We start from the raw sequence: 24,007 nt of genomic DNA, 5'->3' as shown, positions 1-24,007 counted from the left end.
GGCCCATTCTATTTATGAGGCCAACAGAGGTATAGACCAAGTGCATAGGCCAGGTGACCTATACATTTGGTCTATACCGCTGTTAGCCTCGTACATAGGGTGTGGAAGGTGGGTTATCGGGTCACGAGTTTCCAACGCCAGAGCCTGCTTGTGGCTCTGCTGTCCGAAACATAATGGGTGTCCCAACCCAAACTTAAGTGGAGGAACTTACATTTTTGTGGCACAGGACCATTAATGAATTACAGCAGGATGCTCATTCTGCCGAAATCTAAATGCTGTCCATAGTTTCCCATTACATAAGCTGGCCAAATGGAGGGCTGGCACTAGTGGTTAGATAGTTCAACTATCGGTGCTCTTGCAATCCATTTATTTAATGTGTGACTACTGTGGTGACAGACACACAATTGCTTTAGGACATGTGAGGGACTTCAATAAGTATCCTAAGAACTCTCTCTGATGTCGGGCATCCAGAGACCCAACTTCTCCATGGGAAGATGATCTCAATCAACATATGTTGGATGGGTGGTTTCAGAATCTGTAGCACTCTCTCTGTCACAGCCAAGACAGAGAATCCTCAAGCAAACTTCCTTAGAGAAGCAGCTCAGAGTGTCACTTATTCTCAGTTTTTAAAAAGTTGCTGGAAACCCAGATGTACACTGATGCAGCCCATGCCTTGGGCAAAGGTTTATTGGCTAAGATTTAGTCTGAATGGTATCTGCTTTCAAGAGCATTGCATCAAACACTAATTACTTAGTGAAGTTAGTTTTACACAGCATTTTGGTTTTATAAAGCTGTTTTGTATTTCTTACTACTTGTGTTCTCTGTTTCCACAGCTGCTGGGCTTTAAGGCTCTGCCTGCAGATGCCCCATTAATCTCAACTTACATCAAGCTGTTTGGTCAGGAGATGGCCTTCCTTGACATTGACAAGGAATTTATTCAGACTGCCATTAAGGTAACAACAGCTCAATTCTGCATTCTCATAGCTTTCTACAGCAGCAGTACCTCTCATTCAACGATCCTCTGTTTTTTTCACTCACTACAGGCTCTCAATGAACCAGCAGCAAGACACAGTATGGTGAAGACTGTTATCAACAAACTTCTTAATGGTGTTGCAGGTCAATATTCCCAACCGGTGTTGGCAGCTGAGGTTCGACAGATCGTTCCCACTTGTGTTGGTCTGCCCATGGAATTGAGCATATATTCTGCTGCTGTAGTGAATGCTGCACTTAACAGTAAGTTTCTAATATTCACTTATTTAATACTTATATCAAGAAATTATGATGAGAACAACAGTTTATTATTGAGCTAGTGCTGCACAGAGATGTGGGCCTATTTTGAATGTTTGTATCTGTCTGCTTCAATACTAATCTTTCTTTTTGCAGCTGATGTGAAGGTGACTCCCTCTCCATCCTCGGATTTCAGCCTTGCTCAGCTTCTGGAGTCTAATATCCAACTTCATGCTGATGTAGCTCCAAGGTAAAATAAATATACATTAATTTATCCAATGAAGACTGGCAGAAATGTAAGTGACAAAAATGATCATTGTTAATATCCAGCGTGACTGAACATTGTGCACCTACATTTGAAAAAAATGCCATAATCCTAATGATTTTTTTAATCCTAAAAAGTTACATATAACAATTTGGCCCCAAGTATATGCCAGGTGTAACCAGGTGCTGAGATGCCAGGTGGCTGAAATTAATGGTTCTGGTCAGTATATTTGCACCTAACTATGGGGTCGATTAGGATGGCGGACGGACAAAGTCCGTCCGCCATCCTGTCTGGGGCAGGGACCGTCCGCCTCAAGGGCGGAGGTACCGTGCCCCAAATTAGGATGCGCCTGCCACAGTGGCGGGTGCATCCCGCATTGTTAACATTGCGGCCGACGGTGCTGAAAGGACCGTCTGCCGCAATGTCAAAAATGCATGTTGTGCGTTTCTCGGGACAACATGACAGGCACGCGCGGTGCCTGCCATGTTGGGGGGGTGCCTGCCCACCCCCCCCCCCCCCCTTCACCCTGGGGACCCACAACGGGCCGCCAAAGCAAAGCCTGTATGCCTTTCTGTGGCAGCATTGCCTCCACGGAAAGGCATCTGCATCCGGCCATCCTAATATGGCTGGCGGTGTCTGATAGACACCGCCACCATATTAGACCTTGCAACCGTGGCAGAAAAGCGACGGACGGTCTTCCCCTCCACCATGGTCCCCCCCGCCATTGTAATATCGCGGGGGGAAAATAGGTGGCGGTCGGGCATTTTTGGCGGACGCAATCCTAATTGACACCTATGTCTTATATCAGTTAAAATCAATGAAAGTGGGGAATAACTGTTGATTCGTAGAACTCATGGCAAAATTATGTGGGATGTAACACACACATTTTCCACCTGCTTTAACCAAGTTGGTGCTAGGGTGCTGGTGCAGGGCATGGCTGGAGAGAGGTGAGGACAGTTGATGGGACTGTTACTTGGAGCACTGCATGTTCCCCCTTGTTCTGGCTGAAGGTCAGATGCAGAGGGACAGGGACAGTGCTGCACTGCAGCACTTTCCACTTACGAGTTTACTGACTTACTTGTAGTTTATTGTTTAATGTTTGTATTTACTTAAAAGCAGGAGATGCAATGTTTAATTAATGAAGTTTTGGTTACTACCATATTACTTAATAGAGTGTATACCTCTTAGAAAGAGTGTGGTTCAGCCATACCTGGTTTACACTTTAAACACAACATTCTTTTAGCATGTTTATTAAACAATTCTGAAATGTCTTTTGTGTATGAGAAATGACAACATGTCCTGAGCACAAAAAAAACAAGGCTCACCTTTTCTGGATTACAAGAATGAAAGGGTTGTGTTCAAGTTTATGAGTCTTACGCTGTAATTATTATACATTGTGTATGTGTGTCTGTATATCCCATACCTTCAAAAAAGCACTTTCAAATTGCTTTCCAAACTCATAGGTTCTTATAAAAAGCCTTATACAGGCCTAGTTAAGTAGAAAAAACTTCTGAAACCAGAAACATATTATCATGCATCCCACTTTCCTCTGATTTCTATAAACTGTGCATATTTGGAGAGATTTACAATGTTTGTCTTGTACTATTAATACCAATGATATTGATAATAGCTTAAGGATTATTTCTAATTTTCGGTATGTTGAAATGGACAAGTAGAGAAACGGGTATATAAAATTTAGTTGGTTTTACTTTTATTAACCAACTGCCTGAAAAATAGTCTTAACAACTGTGGGAGTTTACGTGGGCCCACTAGATCAGGATGATGGGTGAGTAACCACAGGCATTTGATGCATGCTGTTCCAAAGTTCCCACAAAAATAGGCTAAATGGAGCAAGCAAAAAAGCTTTTTAAATGTATCCTGTCATTGGGTTTTATGAGTCAGGTTGAAAGCGTTCTCTAGGGAAATAAGGAATATACAAAACCAATGATTGAAAAAGCAGGACAATTAAAAGAATAATGGATATGTAGTTGTAATCTCTGCTTTGAAATAGTTAACTATAGTATACAGTCCGTACTGATTTTGCTTTAGTAAAAGAATACCGGTGAAATATAGGAACATGTTTTAAGAAGCAATTCAATGTGAGCAACAAAATGATGGACTTTAACAGAAGTCAAAAATTACTATCAATCTGTGTGGTCCTTGAGCAGAACAGATGCCAATGTCTAAGCCGATTCATGTATAGCTACAGTTTAATAAGACTTTGATTATATGATCAGTGAGTGCAATCACCACTGAGGTTGAAGCATAATCAGCTCACTGGCGACAAAACAGAGATAATCCTCTTTAGGTTGAAGGGAGGTCTATCTATTCCACTGATGAAAGTTTCCTTCACTGAGTTACTTTAATAGATCAAACTTAAGTATGAACTTTAAGTTAGACGACAAACTGGCAATGTAGAGCACAACATTTACTTCCAAGCAGCACTGTTAACATAGTAAGTTTAGACTTTCTCTGGCTCTTCGTAAATATGATGATAACTTGCAAGATAGAGGTTGATTCAATGACTCAAATTAGTCCTTCAAAATAGTTTGAAGGTCTATATATTTACATGAAACTCCACATCATACAGCGCTTAAATACCAGACTGCCTCCTAGAACAGACAGGAGCATTATGATCATCTGAAATTAACCTGCTGAATATCTTTAAATGCCAAGGACAGAAGATGGGGAAAGAAGCCTCTCATTGCTACAACCTAGATTGTGAATTGCTATTCCTGCCATTAGAAGAGCCAGTACCCTAGAATTTGCTGCTTGGAAAAAGTGAATCAAGAATCCAAAGAAATTGAATGTGGATAGACATGTGTTTTTTTTGGACAAAGCTTCATCAATTAGGTTGTAGCATACAAACTTGAAAAACCTTGCAAAACTTAGAGTACAATTTTTGTAGAGTAAGTGCAACAGAGATGTTGTTTAATAGTGTCCAACTAATATGTGTAGTACAACTGAGCCCTCGCATTTACAAGAATGTACATAAGCAGCACATAACTAATATAATTATTTTGAATCAAACATTTCGGTGGGGAAAGATGTTCATATTTCCAAAATAGTGTTTTAAAGAGCAATTTAGCCTTATCTATAGCAGTTTATTAAGGTTGTAGCCATTACATGAGCTTAGAGTGAATGTTGTCTGTCACTAGGACCTTTTTCTTACCTCTATTTGCTGATTGGGTTTTAGAATTTTTCTTCCACATACATATAGATGGAGGACGATGAATGGGAGGCGTTCAGTTTGTCCTGGTGGAGCATTAGCAGTGTGCACAGTCATCATTTTCCTATTTTGCAAAAGAAGAAACAAAACTACCATTCCCAGAATGAAATTGCACCTTTATATGGCCACAAACCCTCACGGTGACTCACAATATGTCTGTACAGTTAAGTACACATTATAGTAGAAACTTGTGATAAGGTTGAAAGGTGGGGGGTCTGGCTGAGAGGGCCAAGATGGCAGGTGCACTTTGAGAGTGCTCCATGACCTCCTCCCAAATCTGCTGTTATCCTCCATTGTCAGCCACACTGGTGACTCCCAATAACCTGAGGCCTAGGGAAAGGCAGACCATTCCAGTGTAACAAAAGGACAACTGAGACGCTGGTCAAGGCATGCAAGCGGTATGGCCATAACATTCCGCAAAGCAGGACTGACATTGGAACAGTTACAGCTCCAAGGAGAGACAGTGCTGCAGCTGAGAGAGAACACATCCGGGTATTTGGGGAGGCTGCGGGCGCTGCAGAGGTTGCCTGCACCAAAGCTGCATGACTGTGGTCACAGGGTGGGTGATTGGCCATGGCCTTGTCTACAGTATTCCACAGCTTTGTGCCCCCCAACAGAAGTGGGCTAGGAACCCTGCAGGAGGCACCCAATAGTTCACGGCCCACTCCTGCCTGGGAAATATTTAACCACAGGAGCTGTTGCTCATAAGAGGATGTACCCTTCCCTCCCACAGTAGAAGACACATGTTATACTGCCCACCATCCTCAAAGAACCACTGGGGGCAAGTGGGCTTACGGTAGATCACCAACAAGCTGAATCTACTGCCACCCTTTGCCCCCTAGCCACACCTGATATTCTTGAGCCAGATCACACCAGACCCACATGGGCATGGCCCGGGATGCATTCTCAATGGCCACTTATTTCCCCCTGTACCTAGTGAGGCGAGGGACTTCTGTGAGGGGCGGGAGCAGAAAATGCCTATCATGGGCATTGAAAAGAGGCTGCCGTAGGGACACAAATCCCGAGAGGCTAGGGCTTCCCTCCCCCAATAGAGACATGCAACAGTAGTCTGCTGGCTCCTTCTGCTGCCCTTCCCCTCCGCAAGGACCTCCTGGGGGCGTTAGCAGGCCAGTGACATGACATCCAACATCAGGCCCTCTGCAGGGAAACTTGGGCAACAAAGATGCTACAGCACTACAGATCTCCGTGGGAGACTCACGAGCTAGCCCCTGAGCTGGTCACCCTTGCCTGGGCCTTGGTGGATACAGGGTAAGTCCTGGAGAAACCAGAGGTCAGAAGGTGCCATCAGCCTGTCCCCAGAGACCTGTGGAATCTTTGTGTTACCCAACCCCTGCCCTTGCCTCCAAGAACAGTGTGGGGTGGGCACTGCATCATGGGGGAAAGACAATGGCATGGGTGCTCAATCTAAAATGAACGAATACATGCGTCACTCCTCTGGTGTGACCGGACCCCACAAGAATGTCTCATGCAGCTCCCTATGGAATCTGGAGATCCCGCAACCATCCTGCATGCCATCCGGTCCTTCCAGAAAGCAGCAGAATCCAAAATAGGAGTGATAAAAGTTGATGTATCGATCTTACGCCAAGATCTCAAGAATGTGGCATCCAAGGTTACCGAAGCGGAGAGCAGTGTCTTGAGCCTTGAGGATGACATGGCAACCTTGAAAATGAGAGCTCCAGGCTGCTGTCCACTCTCATTGCCCTTGAAACTCAAGCAGAAGACAGCATAAAATAGGTCTCACAGAAAAAAGGTTGCGCCAGAATAACTTATTCTTTGTCGATTTCCCTGAAGATACGAAGATTAAGAACACTGATTCCTTCCTAGAATTCTGGCTTGTGTCCTTTATGCTATCAGGCCACCTGTCCAACTTATTCATAATTGGAAGGATTCACTGCTCCCTAGCACAATGACCCCTACTGGGGGACCCCAAAGACCTCTGATTGTATTAATCCCTTCGATGCTTGTGACGGAACCATTCCGTCATCAGTCACGGTTGAGCTGTGCTAATGACGGAATCGTTCCGTCACAACCACACCCAGTTATGGAATGTCCAGCACACTGAGGAAATCGGGGCCGCACGGAAGGTGTTAATATAGAACTATAAAGGGACACACATGATCTGTTGAGGAAGCCAAACAAAAAATGTGTGCCATGAGCCACCACTATATGCTGATATTCCTAGCACAACCCTAAGTCCTCCTTCAAAAGAGATCCTATTTCTTTGAGACACCCTAGGTAGCATGGTAGAGGATAATGGAGAGGTCTGAACTACTGGTTCCTGGGACTCATTGGGGGTGCTCCCCGAGCAACACCTCTTGTGCAGCAGCGACTGCACCACACTGATCCTCCTGGTGCTGGGCCAGTTTCAATCAAGGGTAGGCACTTTACACCCTCTGACAGCCCACCCACACGCAATGATACCTGAAACTGAGAGACCAACCAAACCTAGATAATCTTCACCAATGGGGTCACCTCTGTCCTGGAGACTCAATTCAAGAAGAGAGTCTGGATACAGACCACTTGAGCAGAGACCTTATGACTACTATGGTTCGTCCTGGTACTATATAGTGTGAATGGAAACATGACTGTGTGATCCTGGGACGGAGGGGGCCTAACTCTAAAGAGTGTTATCTTTGGTCTGTGTTTGTTTATGAGATTTTTAAGCGGGTGTATGAGGCAACAAATGATTCTGGGGAGGAAGTGCAGGTTGGTGTTGTTGGGGGAGGTGACATTATGGTGATCTTCTGTTAGTTTGTTGTTTGTTGAGCCAGACCTTTTTCCCTAGGCCCTGATACAAAACACAAACAACTTGTAAACATCGGTATTTTTTTAGCAAATTGCTCACCAGGATGAAGACACCTCACGCAGGGACTCCAACACATCTAAAACCGCATCCCAGATAAAATGACGTTCTTCTTAATGGCTTGAAATTTGAACGGTCTCCTGGACCGCATAAAATGATTTGTAGTGCTAAAATATGCCGCCAAATCCAACCCTCAATCCTAATGTTACAAGAGATACATGTTTCTCATTTCCTCCAAGTGCCTTTAACTTGAAGGATCTTGGAAGAGCAATTTTGCTGGTCTATTGCTGCCAAGCTAATGATCCAAGAATTTGTAAGCAGCATATTATTCCTAAATATGGGCTTACCTTTTCCTTTCTCTATCTACTTGGCACGTCATATTATCTTATATCAGGACTAACATGAATGTGTACCCTAAATTGAAAAATATTTCATATTACCTCACACTGGTGGCTTTCCTCTACAAATCAAGTGTCGCACATATTGTGTTAATAAATACTCAAACTCAAAAGATACGTGGTAGATGAGAATTTCCTATTGTATGCATGCAGTCCTACTATGACCACCGGCTGCTGGTCCACAATATATTGGTGTCTCACTAGTGCGTTCATGACCACAAATAGTACCATTTTTCTTTCAGTGTATCCAAGCACACAGTGGCGACTATGGGTATCAACACCCACCTCATCCAGGCTGGAATTGAGTTTCATGCCAAGGTTCGTGCAAATACCCCAATGAAATTCACAGCCAAGATTGACATGAAAGAGAAAAATATCAAGGTTGAGACAACGCCATGCCAGCAGGAGAATGAACTATTAATAACCAGGTATTCCATCTATTTGTATATATTTGTTAACATGGATTTGTTGCAGTGCTGAGGTGTTGTTTCCTTTATCATAAAAAATTCTTAAAATTTTAAAAATAGTTTTCCTGAGAAATTGACGTGACTACATTTTATAACTAGAGGATCTTAATGTTTCTTTGATTTGGTAAATTATCAAGGTTCTGAGCATTCCTTTATAACAAGGCAAAAGCACTGACATGTAGAAAAAAACATCTTTGGTACTGCATTGCCTAACCGGTTGCTGTGCTTCATAAAATATTCCCTTTGTTTTAACGATAAATGAGAAGATATGCACCACTCACCTACAATTTCATTCTATGAGGGCAAAGGCATGAAGTTTGGTTTTTACGATATAAATGCATGGAAACAGCTGTACTAAGTGTGTGTGCTCTTAATTACAAATGTGGAATCACTCCTAAGATGCATACAGCTATTCTCTCTATTTTTGAAAGTTACAGGGAGAGATGGTGTAAATTTCATAGACAGCCTCACAATCTATTTCCATTTAACATGTTCGCTTAGCCCAAATATATATGGGAGTCAATTCCTGACCTAAAGAAGTGTTGGGTTATTCATATCTCTAAAACTAGTTCTGGTCAGTACTTTTCGCCCCTACATGGTATTATACATCTATCACTGTATAGTAGGGATAGTAACCCATTACCCTTATCTTCCCAAAACAAATGCTCCAACAAACATTCCATAGTCTCTGTTGTGTTTTTATCCACCAACTTTCCCTTTTTACCATTATGTCTATGAGTGAAAATGTCAAGACTAAAATGTCCTTTGCCTCAGAAAATGATGGATCTGCATGAATTGAAATGGAGAAAAAAGTATACAGTGCCACAAAAAGCAAAGTACACTGATACTTCAGTTTTGTTTTTTGTAGAAAGGGTCATCCATCTTGCTTTTTCCAGACCCACACCTCACAAAAAATTGGCCTGTTTTGGCACTAGCTGGGCATCTCTAAAACAGTAACTAAAATTACACAGTTAGGTTAGACCTTGATAAATTCATATTTCTTGAGTCATTATTATATATATTGTCATCTGAGTTTCAAAGCACTGCCCTAGAGCAGGTAATGGATAATTTGCCCTATCTTTACCCTCCTTTGTATAGTCCTTTCTAGACGTGACTCCATCCTAACTAGTACTGTGTTTATTTGATGAGATGGTCATAAAATATATGCTACTTGGGCCAATGACAATAAAATAAAAGCTATTTTATATATAAATAAAAGGTAGATTCAACTATACACAAACCGACCAGTAGATATAAGATGGTATGTGGCAACTCCCTTGACTGAGAGTGTGTTGAAAAGCCATAAGACTTTTATTAGTAATCCATGAAACAGATGTAAGAGCTGTTCGTGGAGATATAAAATGTGTGCACCCATCACAAATTAGCTTGCAGCTTAAATGGCTACAAGACAATTGAATCTGTGATTTTGTAGCCTGTCACTTCCTTATATTAAGATAAAACTGTCCCTAGTATAATCTCACATCTCCAAACATCATCTTTTGGGGTAAAATTGCTTTGTTGCCCTGTTTCTACATTTTTTAACCTTCCTCTGTTAAACAAGTATTTGTTTCATAAAAGCAGCTTGGAGTATACCTTTAAGGCTGAACTTTAACCTACATGGTCTGACATATTTATTGAGCACTGCATATTGTTTACAAGCATGTTATCCTTTTATTGCAGGCTTTTTATTATCACCACCAACGAGGCAATATTTTTGTAGCAATATATAGGACAGAATGTTTATATCTGACAATAATCTGATAATGATGTACTGGTGCCCCTCTTTCTGGGGTTACCTCATGGTTGCTCTGCATGTTGTAAACCACGATCAGATGTGCAGCCTTTAGTTAGAAGGAACATAAACTGTGAAGTCTTCAAATATAACCCTTCATGGATGATCAACTAGGTAAAGTGTGAATAAGTACTGTTTTTCATTGGCTACCAGTGGAGTTGTTAATACAATTATTACAATCAGTTTTGTGATCGGAAGCAAGAGGTACAGCAGACCACTCTGGCGAGATGCCATATATGAGCTGCAGAGAAATAATTGTTATCCTTAACAAGGGTCAATTCATTAAAGGTCAACTCTGTGGCTCCACTACTGGATAAATCTTCCAGGGAATGTCAAATGCACATGTAAATATTTGCACTATATTTTCCAACTGTACATGGGCATTGTGGCATCTGTGGAAAAGTTAAAAAAACTAAATATATACTAGTCAGAACATCTACCATATGAACATCTTTTAAAGCATTCCTCGCCCTATGCCTGAAACCTACAAATGCAGCACATTGTCTAAGGATTAAGGGGCATATTTATGAGCCCTTTGCACTGCCAGAGCATCACCTTTTGTGGCACTCTGTCAGTGAAATCTTATCTAAGAGGCCACACAAAGCCACTTTGCGTGACTTTGAATGCCCAGCTATGAATTCCCTACCAACACCCATGGATTTTGATTCTTCCTCAGATTTTCAAAACCATCTAAAACCAGTATACACCAAAAGATTATGCCTTCTGAGGTGAGGCATAACAAGGGGAAATAACTTTATTTCTCCTTGTTTTTACTTCATTCCATGTGTGCTGCATTCTGCAACACACATTGAAAGAGGAACACGACTCCCAGGGTTGTTTTGTGCAGGAAGGTGGCACTTCCTGCACAAAAACAATCCTGCAGACAACACAGGCTTTCTTGTACCATGGTGCAAGGGTGCCTGCATTGGCCCTAGTCTGCAGAAATGCCCCCAGCTCAGGGGGACAGGACAGAAATATTAGACATTTCACTTTGACGTAGGGCAGGGTAGAAAGGTTGCCCTATGCCAAAACCCCATAAATATGCATCTAAACTCAGAATGTAAAGCTCACCTCTGAACCTTCTGGTGCAGCCCCAGTCCATCCGACAGATTCGTAGTATTTATTCTTTGTGTCACCAGAGCTCAGGTATTTGCTGTTACAAGGAATGTAGAAGACCAGGATGCAGCCAAGAAGACCCCATTATTGACACAAGGAGCTGTGCCAAACATTCTTAAGAAACATTTTGAGACAACAGGAAAGTCATCAGCCGAAGCTGCCAGCATGATGGTAATATGGGTTTTACTACTTCACTGATTCTAATTGAAAAGGGAATAAACAGGCATATTGAAATAAAGTTAATTTCATTCTGTTCAAAGTTCAAATGTTTTATGCAACCAAATTACAAATGAACAAGGTTTGAAACTTAATGCTCACTTATAATCAATTACTTAGATTTCAGATCAGGACAAAGCAAATTAATTTGTGACCATGTGGAAATGATTTAGGAACATATATGCCTAAAATTTTAAACAGCACCTAATTCAATGAATGAATTGGAATTCAAAAGAAAATAAAAGCAAAGAATAATATGAAAATTTGTTGCACAAAAGGTATTGCATTCCTTTTGACTTCATGTTCACAAAATATGGTCTACATCTAAAGGAATTCTTATGAATTACCTGTACAAGACAGAGATCAACAGATAACCAGAAAATCACAAAGACAGACGGACACAATGACCACTAACTAGCTAGATGTACAAGAAGACAGACAAACAGAGAGTAATTTATAATTATTTCCTACATATTCATACAATGAAGAGACCTAGCAAGACAATCACAATATGCACTACATGTACAAACACGAAAAACACATTTATGAATAATTGTTTTTCTATGTTTAAAACAGGAAGTATCATCTGAACTTTTGTCCAAGAGGTATGCCTACTCTGCAGAAGATAGAGATCACCACTATGCTGCCAGAAGTACTAATGCATATCAGTCTTGTGTGAAGGCTAAAACATTTGGCTTCCAAGTCTGCCTCGAGTACAAATCACAAAATGCTGCTTTTCTCAGAAATTCACCTCTGTACAAATTAATTGGAGAGAATGAAGCCAAACTTGTCATAAAACCAGGTACACCTATTACAACGTTTTTAGCAATTCTTGTTTGTGTTCAGGTACAAAATGTTGAACATCATTGATAATTGAAGATATAGTACAGATTGTATGTAATAATTTAATTTCCCTGATTGGCTGCAGCTCATACAGATGCAGCTATTGAGAAACTGATGCTAGAGGTCCAGGCAGGACCAAAAGCGGCCTCAAAAATAATCACCATGGTAACTGTGGAAGAGAACGAAGATGAAGAGCTTGAAGACTCCGTGGTTCAAATGAAGCTGAAGAAGATTCTGGGAATTGATGAAGAATATAAGGTAATTTTTAACATAATATACTAGCCCACTCAAGAAATTGTCCTTAGTAATGTAATTTATAATAAATGGTTTTCTAATAGAGTTCACCATTATTCTTTTGAGGAAAGTTTTGAAAATATTGGACCAATATGCTTATGTAATTTTTTGTTTTAAGTTTGACTTTACTTACTGTGTTCATATCTGTTATTCAACTTTTTTAATAATCATACGAACAGCATTTGAAATGGTGATCCATTGTCCATTGTGCAAAATTACTTTGGTCACACCAAACACCTTCTAGCATTATGTAACTGTGCAAGAAAGTATTGTTGGAGAAACACTAATGCTATTTTTCAGAGCAGATACAAGACCTTGCATTCATATTCGTATTCTGATTGCAGGTTAAAAGTGAAAGCTTGCTTAGAAAAAACAAGAAACCTCAAAGGAAAGTAAAACATTCTAAGGAGCATGCTCCAATTGTTGCTGAGGTTGCTACATCTGGAAGGAAGAAGAGTTCATCTAGTTCATCTAGTTCATCTAGTTCATCGTCTTCCTCTTCCTCCTCATCATCCTCATCATCTAGCAGCCTCTCAAGCAGCAGCCAGAAACAAGACAGCAGAAATGCTAGAAAGAACAAAAGTCAAAGTAGTAGTAGTAGCAGCAGCAGCAGCAGTAGCAGTAGCAGTAGCAGCAGTAAGAGCAGAAACAAAAATAGGCCAAACAGTAGTAGCAGCAGCAGTAGCAGCAGCAGCAGCAGTAGCAGTAGCAGTAGCAGTAGCAGCAACAGCAAGAGAAAAAGTCCCAGGCACCATCAAACTTCTCACCATGGAAGCCAACAACAGCATCAACATAATCACAGGAAACAATGGAGCATTAGCAGCGCAAGCAGCAGCAGCAGCAGCAGCAGCAGTAGCAACGAGTCCCACAGGAAACGGGTAATGTACTGATTTTATTGTGATATGAATTATATAATTTTGACAATGTATTCAATGAAGTTATTGTAGTAATCTTTAAAGATGGGTCTACTTGTCTGCAGCTGAGCTGACTGCATGTGCAGTCCCTGATGGAAACCAGAGAGAAACACCCAACGAGGGCCAGCCTTTGCTAAGGTAGCTCCCTGGGTGTGAGTGGATGAGAAATTCTGTGCCCTTGCTGATGATTGTGAATTGAATATTCCTTTTTCCGATCAAATAGAGATCATTCATCACATTTATAGACAACAATCTTCCTTAATAAAAAACATTATACAATAGTACATAAATGGTCATAGCATAAAAGTTATACAAATGTTAAAATAATAAAATAATAAAAGGTAATTAGGAGTGTTATCGAAAAAGTCATAATGTTATTTGTAAATTATGCCTAGCCTGTGTTGTCCTCAGCTTTACCTTGTGGTTAACAACTTCGACCTAATGCACCAGGTATAAAGCAAGTACGGCAACATGGTGAATACAAAACATTTTGTAGAATCTGATCAAAATATTCGCAGAGTATTTACTGTTCACCTGCACAATAAAAGCCGACATGGAGGTATAAGCCACTGTTTCCTAATCTGTGCAAAGCAGGGACGAAAAAAACATATAATGGCCTAATGATTAATGACTAAGGATACATGCAGGGCACTTCGGAGTTACAGTAGCTTGGATCCATCTACCTCTAGTATAATTCAGGCGTAAAGTTTCATACCTTAATTGTAAGTAAGGTGCACGTGTCTGTGGGGGTTCAATTTCCTCCATGATTGCTTCAACTAACAATGTGCATGTAAACTCTAAAAACCTTCCTGTTAGGGTGGCCGGTGCTGCGGCTACATGACAGGAGTCCTGAATGTAAACCCAGAACTTCGCTTTTAAAAGAGGTACTGTGTCTTTCGTCAGGAATTTGGTTGGTCCAGCTCGAGTAGCTATTCAGTCTGACACCAAGGTAGTCGAACACCTTGACTTGTTCAAGCATGTTTGAGCCCACCTGATTTTCACTTTAAAGCAACGGCGGGGGTTAAAAGCCATGAATTTGGTATTTGAGCAATTGGTCTCTCGACCAAAGTCAGTGCAGGTTGTTGCAAACCTGTACCTGTTCAATATATTTTGCTCGCTCATAGGTGTTTTTGGAATCAGTAGCCTTTTATCTGTGAACAGGAGTGATGGAATTTGTCTGCACGCAAAATTAGGAGGATCACACTCAGAATTGTACAGAGCTTTAATGAGCCCATTGATGTATAGGGTAAATAAGGTTGTGGCTAAGATGCATCCTTGTTGAACTCCCTTGTGCACTCCTATCTTCCCAGTGAGGTTGCCCCGTTCGTTCCAGCGAATCTGGGCATCGTTATCCTGGTGCATATGCACTATAAGTTGTAGCAGCCCATTTGGCATACCAAGATCCTGCAGGGCGACCCACAATTTGGTGTGATTTACGGAGTAAAATGCTTGCTTAAGATTTACAAACACGTCATAGAGATGACCCTTTTTGATGATGACTTCCTTCCAGGTAAGCAGTAAGAAACAGAATACCTGCTCTAAGGTGCTAGTGGATTCCTGAAGCCAGCTTGTAGGTGAGACAGTATATGGTTTGCCTCAATCCAAGTGTTTAGGTGCATCAGGATCAACTTACTAAAAGCTTTCTGAGCGGTATCTATGAAGCTGATTGGTCTCTAATTGGAGGGGTCCCCTTTATCCCCTTTTTTAAAAATAGGGCTGATTTCGGGACCGTTCCAAGTACTTGGGATATCCCTTCCTTGCGCTATTGTGTTAAATGTTATGTGAAGTACGGGACCTGGTATGGTTGATTCTGAACAGTTAAGATCCCCCGGTATCTTGTCTAATCCTGGGGCTTTACCCTTACCCAAGCTGCTGATTGAAGTTATAGTTTTTTCTAGAGTAAAGGAGAATGCTTCTTTTACTACTTTCTCTAGTATCAGGCTTGGATCATCCTATGCGATCTCAGAGTCCTTGTTGCCATCCATGGCTTTCAGCTGTGCACATTGCACCTCCTAAACATGTGAACGAATAAAAAAATCCTCTTTTATTACCGGGTGCACTGCTCCTTTGGTCAATAAATGCCAAAATGATTTACTATTTTTCTTTCTTGATGCTTCGGCCAAAGTGCACCATTTCTCTTCCTCCCAACTTCTCTTAGCCTCTATCTGTGCCTTGTTGCACTCTCTTCATTTAAGGCGGCCTTAGCCTGTTTTCAGTTCCCGTTGAACCACGGCATATCCCTACGTCTGTGGGTCATGCTTGCTGTCTGCCTAGAGAAACGGCTGTTGATTACCTTAATGAGATGGGTGAAAGAAGGCATGATAGTTAAGTCATCCCACCTCAAGTTGCTCATGTTAACGAGGGCAGATGCTACCTCAGCATATATGTTAGATAGGGACTGCTCATCTGAGACTATGTGGCTCCATTTGATCGGTCTATTATCATTTGAAGTGACTATAGGAGTGACCATTCCGACAGAACTCTTCAGCAAAAAAAGAATGCTGACTAATCCCAGAACCACACCATTATGATAACTGTAATGACCATATCATGTACTGTGTCTAGATTGATCAATGTGCAATCAAACCAGCTTGGAGCGTTCACCCTCTTAAATATAAAGGTAGCTTCTAAATCAGATTGCGTCCGCCTGTTGCAGGCACATACTCCCGGGGTTTGTGTAAAAGCTAGAACTTGTTGTCCCCACCTTTGTACATCTTTTAAGCAGGGTGCCTGCAGTTTTTGCACGAGATTCTAGACATAGGCCACAGGCTCATATAAAAAGTTGAAATCTCCAGCTGCAAGAAAAAAATTCCCTCTATCTGAGTTGTCTAAAAAATTTGTCAAAAGAGCTAATGTGTTAGATTCCTGATTTTTGTTTATGACACAATTATATATATTGAATAGTCTTATTGAAAACTCCCCTTTTGGAGATATGAGGTCAAGGCCTAGAAGATCAGCTGACTCGATATTTAGTCTAATGACTTTGCAGGCTAGGCTTGTCCTAACCCAAATAAGTAGACATCCAGACGGTCGGCCTGCCGGTAACGGTCTGGCTTGAATGCTAATGTTGGTGTACCCTACTGTACAAACTGGTTCTGTACACCATGTTCACTGGAACATGCTCATATAGCATTCGTCTATTAGATTAGCCCAGTTTGAATCCGACAGTTTGTACCTTAGTCCTGCAACGTTCCAGGAAATGATTTTTATTTGGTCTTTGAGATTTGGAAACAACTATAATGTAGGGCACAATACTTGCTCGTTTGTACCTGGGTTTGAATTGTGTTCTGGATAAACATAGCCTTGTGATGGGGTCATTTGCATGTTAAGTGGGGTATTGGCTCCAGGGGATCTGGCCCTCTGGGGATGAACAAGGCTGGAGCAAGATGAGAAAGGTGCTGCTGTTTATATAACCTTAAGGCACATAGCTCCATGCACCCCTAGGAAAATTGGTTCCCTTGGGCTGGGCTAAGGTCGACCATGCTAAAGCCTGGACCCGCACTCTACTCATGCAGTCATACAGTAGTATATCCAGAGTAAATCTAGTTCACTTATTGGGTTAGACCACAGCATAAAGACTAGACTGAATCATCATTCTTCAAGCAGTTGATTCATTTCGATTCCTAAGCATGCAACACTTGTTAATTAGAGATGTGTATTGTGATAATTCCCTACCTCTCACTCGAGCCCAATGTATTCAAAACAAACCCTACAAATCTTAGCAAATTTCCTTGCTCAGCCTCTTTTGTCATACACTGCATTGTCAGCCAAAATTCACCAGTTTATGCTCCTGCTCCAGTCATGAGTGTGCGGTAACTACTCCATTTTTGTACAATTGCTTTGTGTACCACAATAAACCTTTTCTAGTGCAATCACTTTTGTACCTAGTAACATCATTAATTTCCCATATGCCCAAAAGTATGGAAGGTGCTTTCAGGTCCAGAGGTATTTCGAATGTTGCTTTCATTTCCACACACACTCTTCTCCAATATATCTTACTGATTGGGCAGCTCAATTGCATATGTATGAAGGTGCCTCTTGACTAACATCCTCTTAAGCGATGAGCAATAGTAGACCTGCATTTATATTTTTACCTGAACAATCATGTAGTATACTCAGTGGAGAATCTTCAATTGCATTATTCAAAATCCTGACCTCAGGAATGGTTTGCTTGGGTACATCTATGGCTTCTCCCACAAACTCGCATTAGCGCTGCCTAGTCCTTAATTCCTGCTCTTCTATATGTTCATTAGATCCATCTGTGTGTTCATCTTTATGGTGACATATGCGAGTGATTTTATCTCCTTTCCATCCTGCTTTCAAACAGTCTGTGTGTACTTCAGCTGTGGTTCCAGCTGATTCAATTATTGATACTCTATAAATGGCTTGAGAATGGTATTTAATCCTGCAATAGTAATGCCAGTTACAAACCACATTTTGTACATATATACCTTAGCAGTACTATGCAAAAACACACTCTATTTTGTGAACATGTTTACAATATATCATTACTTGTGTAGACAGGGACCCATATTAGAGTATATGTAAAATAGCTCAATGCCAAATATTAAAATTCTTTGCAACAGGTGTGTCAGTACAGTGAAAAAAGACATAACGTGGCCAATTTAAAATATGCAGCAGAACAGGTATAGGCAAAACCTGTTATTTAACACACATTTCAGCTTTCCTTTTCAACCATCCCTCCAAAATTGCCCCACAAGGATCCTCCATCAGCCGACCCTGTTAAACATATACATTGCACCGCTCACAGCCATCGTCAGAGCACATGGACTCAACATCACTTCATATGCAGACAACACAGAACTCATCCACTCCCTATCCATCAAACCCAACATCACCAAATGCAACTTTCAAGGCGGAATGGAACCTATCACCAATTGGATGAAGATCAACTGCCTTCAACTTAACATGGACAAAACAGAGATCCTCATCATGGGCGCACACCCCAACACCTGGAACGACACCAAGGACCCTCACCCTCGGGGACCCCACCACCCCCACAGACCATGTACACAACCTCGGGTTCATCCTGGACTCCGAACTTAAGATGGACCACCAAGTTAACACCATCACCTCCTCCAGCTACCACACCCTCAGTCTACTCTGCAAGACCTTCAAGTGGACCCCCCCGAACACAGGAAAACGGTTGCTCACACCCTCATCAGTAGCAGACTGGGCTACGGCAATGCACTCTATGCCGGTATCAAAACAAACCTTACCCGCAAACTCCAGAACACCCAGAACGCCGCCACCAGACTTGTCCTCATCCTACCACGCCACTGCCACATCAGCGAATACCTACAGACCCTACTTTGGCTCCCTGTCGAGAAGAGAACCACTTTCAAGCTTCTTACCCACACACACAAGGTCCTCCATAACGCCGGACCCGCCAACGTGAACCACGCCTTATGTTCTATGCTCCCCTGCACTCTCTCCGCTCGGCCCACCTCTCCCTCACAACTTTAACTCGGATCAAGAAAAGCAGTACAGGATGGCGATCTTTGTCCCTCCTCGCTGTCAAGGCATGGAACTCACTCCCTCTTCACCTCCGACAGACTGCTTCGCTCCCCAAGTTCTTAAAGGACCGCAGAACATGGCTCTTTGATGGAACTCAGTGAACCTGCAGGAGCTGCTGAACCCCGCCCCCACCCACTGCCCTCTCCCTCAGCGCCTTGAGACCCTTTCCGGGTGAGTAGCTTGCGCTAAAGAAACCCCCTGATTGAACGATTGATTGAACCCATCCACACTTTGAAATGAACTATAAGGGCAAAAAAAATAATGAAAGCTAGTTACTCATGATATGTTTGGGAAGCCAAATGGTATTCTGGAAAAGTGGATGTAACAATATATATGCAATCAGGATAAAGAACACCCCTTTAAGCCTCTTGGAAGAACTGAAAACATCTTCAACAGAAGTTGTCAAGTTGAAATGAATGAATACAACTTATCACTCATGATGCTTGATTCCTCAATTACCTCTAATGCAGAAGAACATGGCATTCTACTTGAAGAATGAAAAGATGGATGTGCACTATTTTGGATGCAGCTAGCAGTAAAGTTGCATTTCTAAAATTAATTAAATGCATTTCATTTTATGTGAATTAAATTTAGGAAATGTGGAATATTAATAGTCTTTAAATTTTAAAATATTGAACTTTCAACATGTTTTATAAAGTGTGAATCTAGGTACAATGCAATGAATTGCTGTACAGGAGACAATGTATGTAGGTGAGAAGAAATACAACTTTTTAGGATGGGGAGGTTGGTGATGGGGACAAAGTGAATAGGTTTAGAAAGATCAAGCTTACATTAAATGGCAGTAGGGTCAGTGAAGTGATGGAGCCCTTCTCGAAGGGTTCTTCAGCTCCTTCCAGAACTGGAGCAGTGATCTGACCTGCTGGATTTGAATTGGGGTGTTAATCCAATATTTTGACGCAGAGTTTGTCTCGGTGTGTCATCCCTTCTTTTTCTTCTTGCTGTTCCACATTGGCAGCCTGGAGACGGTTTTCCTGCATGTTGTTTGTGTTTTGTTAGAGGTTCTCTTCTTGGTTGCAAATGTATGGAAGGTTGTTGATATTAACAGTCTTGTAAATGATGCAGCTAATGTTGAATATTTTGAGTAAGGCATGATAATCACGTGTTTGTGCAGTATCAATTGCATGTTTATTTAAAGGACCACCAAACAAATCTGTTCTCCTTGTTTCTCCTGCAGACGAACCCTGATATTTATGACCTACGTTTCACCCCAGCATACAAAAGCTCTGTAAGTGGTATTTAAAATAATCTGAAGTTAATATTTGTGATACATTATGTTAATTTACTTGAATTATGTGTAAGGAGCAATACGATTTCTGTAATGTTAGCACCACGTTGTATATGTCATAAAAAAACAGAATGTGGAGTTTTCATGTGGGGAACTAAGCCATTTCTCTATGTTGAGCAATAAGTGGCAAACAACAAAAGAAGAGAGGTCTGGTCAAGCACAAAGCTACCAGAAATATGGAGCAAAGAGATAAGAGGGTAATTTTGATCACAGTCACTCTATTTGAGTAGGAAAGCCCTCACACACCGACCTGGTCAGTGTCATGCTTCATCATCGGGCCCCACCGAAGAGACCGAGTGTCTCTTCGGTGTGCTGCGACGCCAGAAAGACTGCAGAGCTGGTCGTGTGGGGTCCGGTTCAGAGGAATCTTGCAGGTTGACAAGCGGATTGTGAGCGCTGAGGGCGATGTGCCAAGCGCGCTCCAACCCTCCTCCCGAGACCCATGGTGCTAGTAGCGCCCTGTTTTAAAAGTGCTGAGACACTCCTGAAATTGGGGCTTTTTTGGAATGAGCAATTGCTCTTCTAATTTTTAAGCACTTTTTTCACTTTTCCTTTTTCACTTTCACGTCCCCAGGTCAGGGTGGACTATTAGAGTGTCCATACCGCCGGGGTATAGTCCTGAAGAATGCCATGGTGAATATATACCACAAGTAAGGCAGAAACATGTTGACTGATTAATTTTAAACTCGTGGTATTTAGCTGAATTTAATCAAAATCCTAACAACCTTGGCCCTTAAATTCAGACACATATACCACTTACACGTGTCTTAGGGATCACTCATTAAAAAAAATTTTTTATACCCTGTTAGTCACTTTTAATTTTACAATTTCCACAACACGCCCTCCCCACACGACCAGCTCCGCAGTCTTTCTGGCGTCGCAGCACACCGAAGAGACACTCGGTCTCTTCGGTGGGGCCCGATGATGAAGCATGACACTGACCAGGTCGGTGTGTGAGGGCTTTCCTACTCAAATAGAGTGACTGTGATCAAAATTACCCTCTTATCTCTTTGCTCCATATTTCTGGTAGCTTTGTGCTTGACCAGACCTCTCTTCTTTTGTTGTTTGATACTTAACTGGGGTTCAAGAGAGTGTCTCTGATTCTCCCTACCTCTCTCCTTGTTGTTACAGAGCAATAAGTGGCACCAGTCACAACATTAAGATACACTTGTTAAAATATTAAGGGCCTCATTTATGAGGCCGTGCGTCACTACTATGCCGCCTCTGCGTCACTTTTTGTGACGCACCAGCAACGTAAAAAAATGTGCCTTGTTGCACCATATTTACAAAGTGACGCATCTAGGTATATGCATCACTTTGTAAACCCCTGCGCTACATTATACCTACGCCAGGTATAATGTATGCAGGGGGGGCATTCTGACGCAAGAAAGGGTCATGAAAGTGATGTAGTGAAATCTATAAGATTTTACTGCGCCACTTCTAGGACACAAATGCATCAATTTCTTATGCCTGCCTCACAGCAGGCGTAAGACTGACGCAGGCCTTTTTACATGGGGCTTGCCCCATGTGAAAGGACACATTGCTGGAGTTGCCTCACTTTTGTGACACACTCCAGCAATGCGTCACTTTTGCGCCATACAGAAACGTCAGAAATACTGACGTATCTGTAACTCCTTGCGCCATGATGCGTCATACTGTAAATATAATGCATCACTGGTGTCGCAAGGAGGGCGCAGTGAAAAGTGACGCATCGCTGTTTTCACACAGCGATGCGTCAATTTTCATAAATGAGTCCCTAAGTACCTTTTACAGGTCACAGTGTTTTGATATGGTTCAGCGATAACTTTGTAGATAGAAATTAAAGAATGTTTAAATCTTGAAGGCACATGTATTTCCTTTACTTTGCTTAGCTCAGTTCATACAATAGCAATATTCATGCTCCAGCTGCTGCTTGTATGTGGAAGTAAGACCTTCGAACACATCCATTGCTGCCATAACTCAATCCAAGATATCTTTAGCAGCAGGACAGAAAGATCAGTAAAATAATGTTTGATAGAAACACAACAATACATGACCATCGAGCTCACTCGTGAGGGTTAGTTAGTCCTGAGATCTCTAAGGAGCAGTCAGGCCTGCAAATATATTTAACAAGGTTTTTTTTTTAAAGTTATTGCCATATCTATCATTTATGTAAACTGCATTTAAATTGTGCATTTTTATAAACTATTTTGCATTAATCCAGAATCCTAAGAAGAGATCCTCAGGACACAGAGCCTCTTCCCAGTCCAGCTCCAGCTCTTCAAGCAGCAGCAGTAGCAGCGCCTCCAATGCCATAAGATCTCAGAGGGTAGGTGCTGCATAAAAGTAGATCAGTATTACATTATTCCCCCCATGTCGGACATCTTGGGAGGGCTCCTTTTCAGATTCTGCAAATTATCAATTTATGTTAAACCAACACTGGGGAAGTGGAGATGGAAAGCTGGCCACCTTGGGGGAGGGGTGGATCACGAAAACAGGACTTTGGGTGCCATCCAAACTATTACAAAAACGCTGTATTTCAAGGCAATGCCCACATTTCTAGAAGCAAACACGTTTTATGATTACAAATATCCACAACATACTGCCTTGAAACTCGATTTATCTGCTGTGACCATAACATTAGGGAATTCTGTACCACTCTACCACTGAAAAGTGCATACTCTCAATTTATTTTAAAGTATAAGCTCAAAAGGTTCCACAAAAATGTGCTTTCACGAATTTGGATTGCTTCCTGCCTTGGTGAAACTGATTTATGTTACATGAAAACCGATCTGTTGATTGGTTACCTTTGTCTAATGTCAGCCATGTACACATGATCTTATGTTATTTCCTTTTGCTTTGAAAAATATATTTGGACTTGCTTCTGATCAGCATTTGCGGTCTGGTACATCTTACCTATTACACACCTTGCTGTTTACTTTGCATGTTTATGAATCTGTAAACTGCCAGCCTCCATTTAACTAGGGTGTTACCATTTTAAGATTTTACGGGATTTACAAAATGCAATACCTCATTATTCTGAAAAGACATTAATGCTGGACACTTGTCTGTAATATATCTATGATTTGTAATTGCCTTTTCAATGCCATGCATTATTATTTATATATATATATATATATATATATATATATATATATATATATATATATATATATATATATATATATATATATATATATATATATATATATATATATATATATATATATATATATAATTACACTTTATATAGGTCTCTCCTATGCAGTGCTCCAATAGCCTGTGTAGTAGATGCTATAGAAAACAATGTAAAAACTAAATAAAAAAGAAAACTAGGAATTAGTGTTATGTACAGCAAATAAATTGATAGATTTGATCTTTCTTAATAACAAACCACAGAACCCCGTACTGTACATAAGGAAAAAAGATAATGCATTGTAATTGCTCCTTTTACATGTGACGATTCAGTTCTGGTGGCCTTTGTGCAGTCCTGATGTTGCAATATTAGTGTTCTTTGCACAGTCTACATGATGTGGTAGTCTTCTGTGCGTCAGATGGACACTGGATTAGCTGTCTGCCCATAGCCCTAGATAATGCAT

General features: G+C 41.3%; 1 protein-coding gene across 1 annotated transcript in view; it reads left to right on the top strand.

The window, feature by feature from the left end:
- LOC147747526 (vitellogenin-A2-like) overlaps nucleotides 1-24,007 on the top strand; it is a 58,764-nt gene that overhangs the window by 20,725 nt on the left and 14,032 nt on the right. The window contains exons 16-25 of the mRNA XM_086954008.1: nucleotides 834-953; nucleotides 1,044-1,233; nucleotides 1,384-1,477; nucleotides 8,186-8,371; nucleotides 11,342-11,489; nucleotides 12,111-12,336; nucleotides 12,463-12,635; nucleotides 13,016-13,549; nucleotides 20,319-20,369; nucleotides 22,633-22,737. Of these exons, the coding sequence (XP_086810134.1) occupies nucleotides 834-953; nucleotides 1,044-1,233; nucleotides 1,384-1,477; nucleotides 8,186-8,371; nucleotides 11,342-11,489; nucleotides 12,111-12,336; nucleotides 12,463-12,635; nucleotides 13,016-13,549; nucleotides 20,319-20,369; nucleotides 22,633-22,737 (1,827 nt within the window). The remainder of the gene's footprint in view (nucleotides 1-833; nucleotides 954-1,043; nucleotides 1,234-1,383; nucleotides 1,478-8,185; nucleotides 8,372-11,341; nucleotides 11,490-12,110; nucleotides 12,337-12,462; nucleotides 12,636-13,015; nucleotides 13,550-20,318; nucleotides 20,370-22,632; nucleotides 22,738-24,007) is intronic.

Source organism: Lissotriton vulgaris, chromosome 1_1 (assembly GCF_964263255.1).
Source record: "Lissotriton vulgaris chromosome 1_1, aLisVul1.2, whole genome shotgun sequence".
NCBI lineage: Eukaryota > Metazoa > Chordata > Amphibia > Caudata > Salamandridae > Lissotriton > Lissotriton vulgaris.
This window is presented reverse-complemented; position numbering and strand designations above follow the sequence as displayed.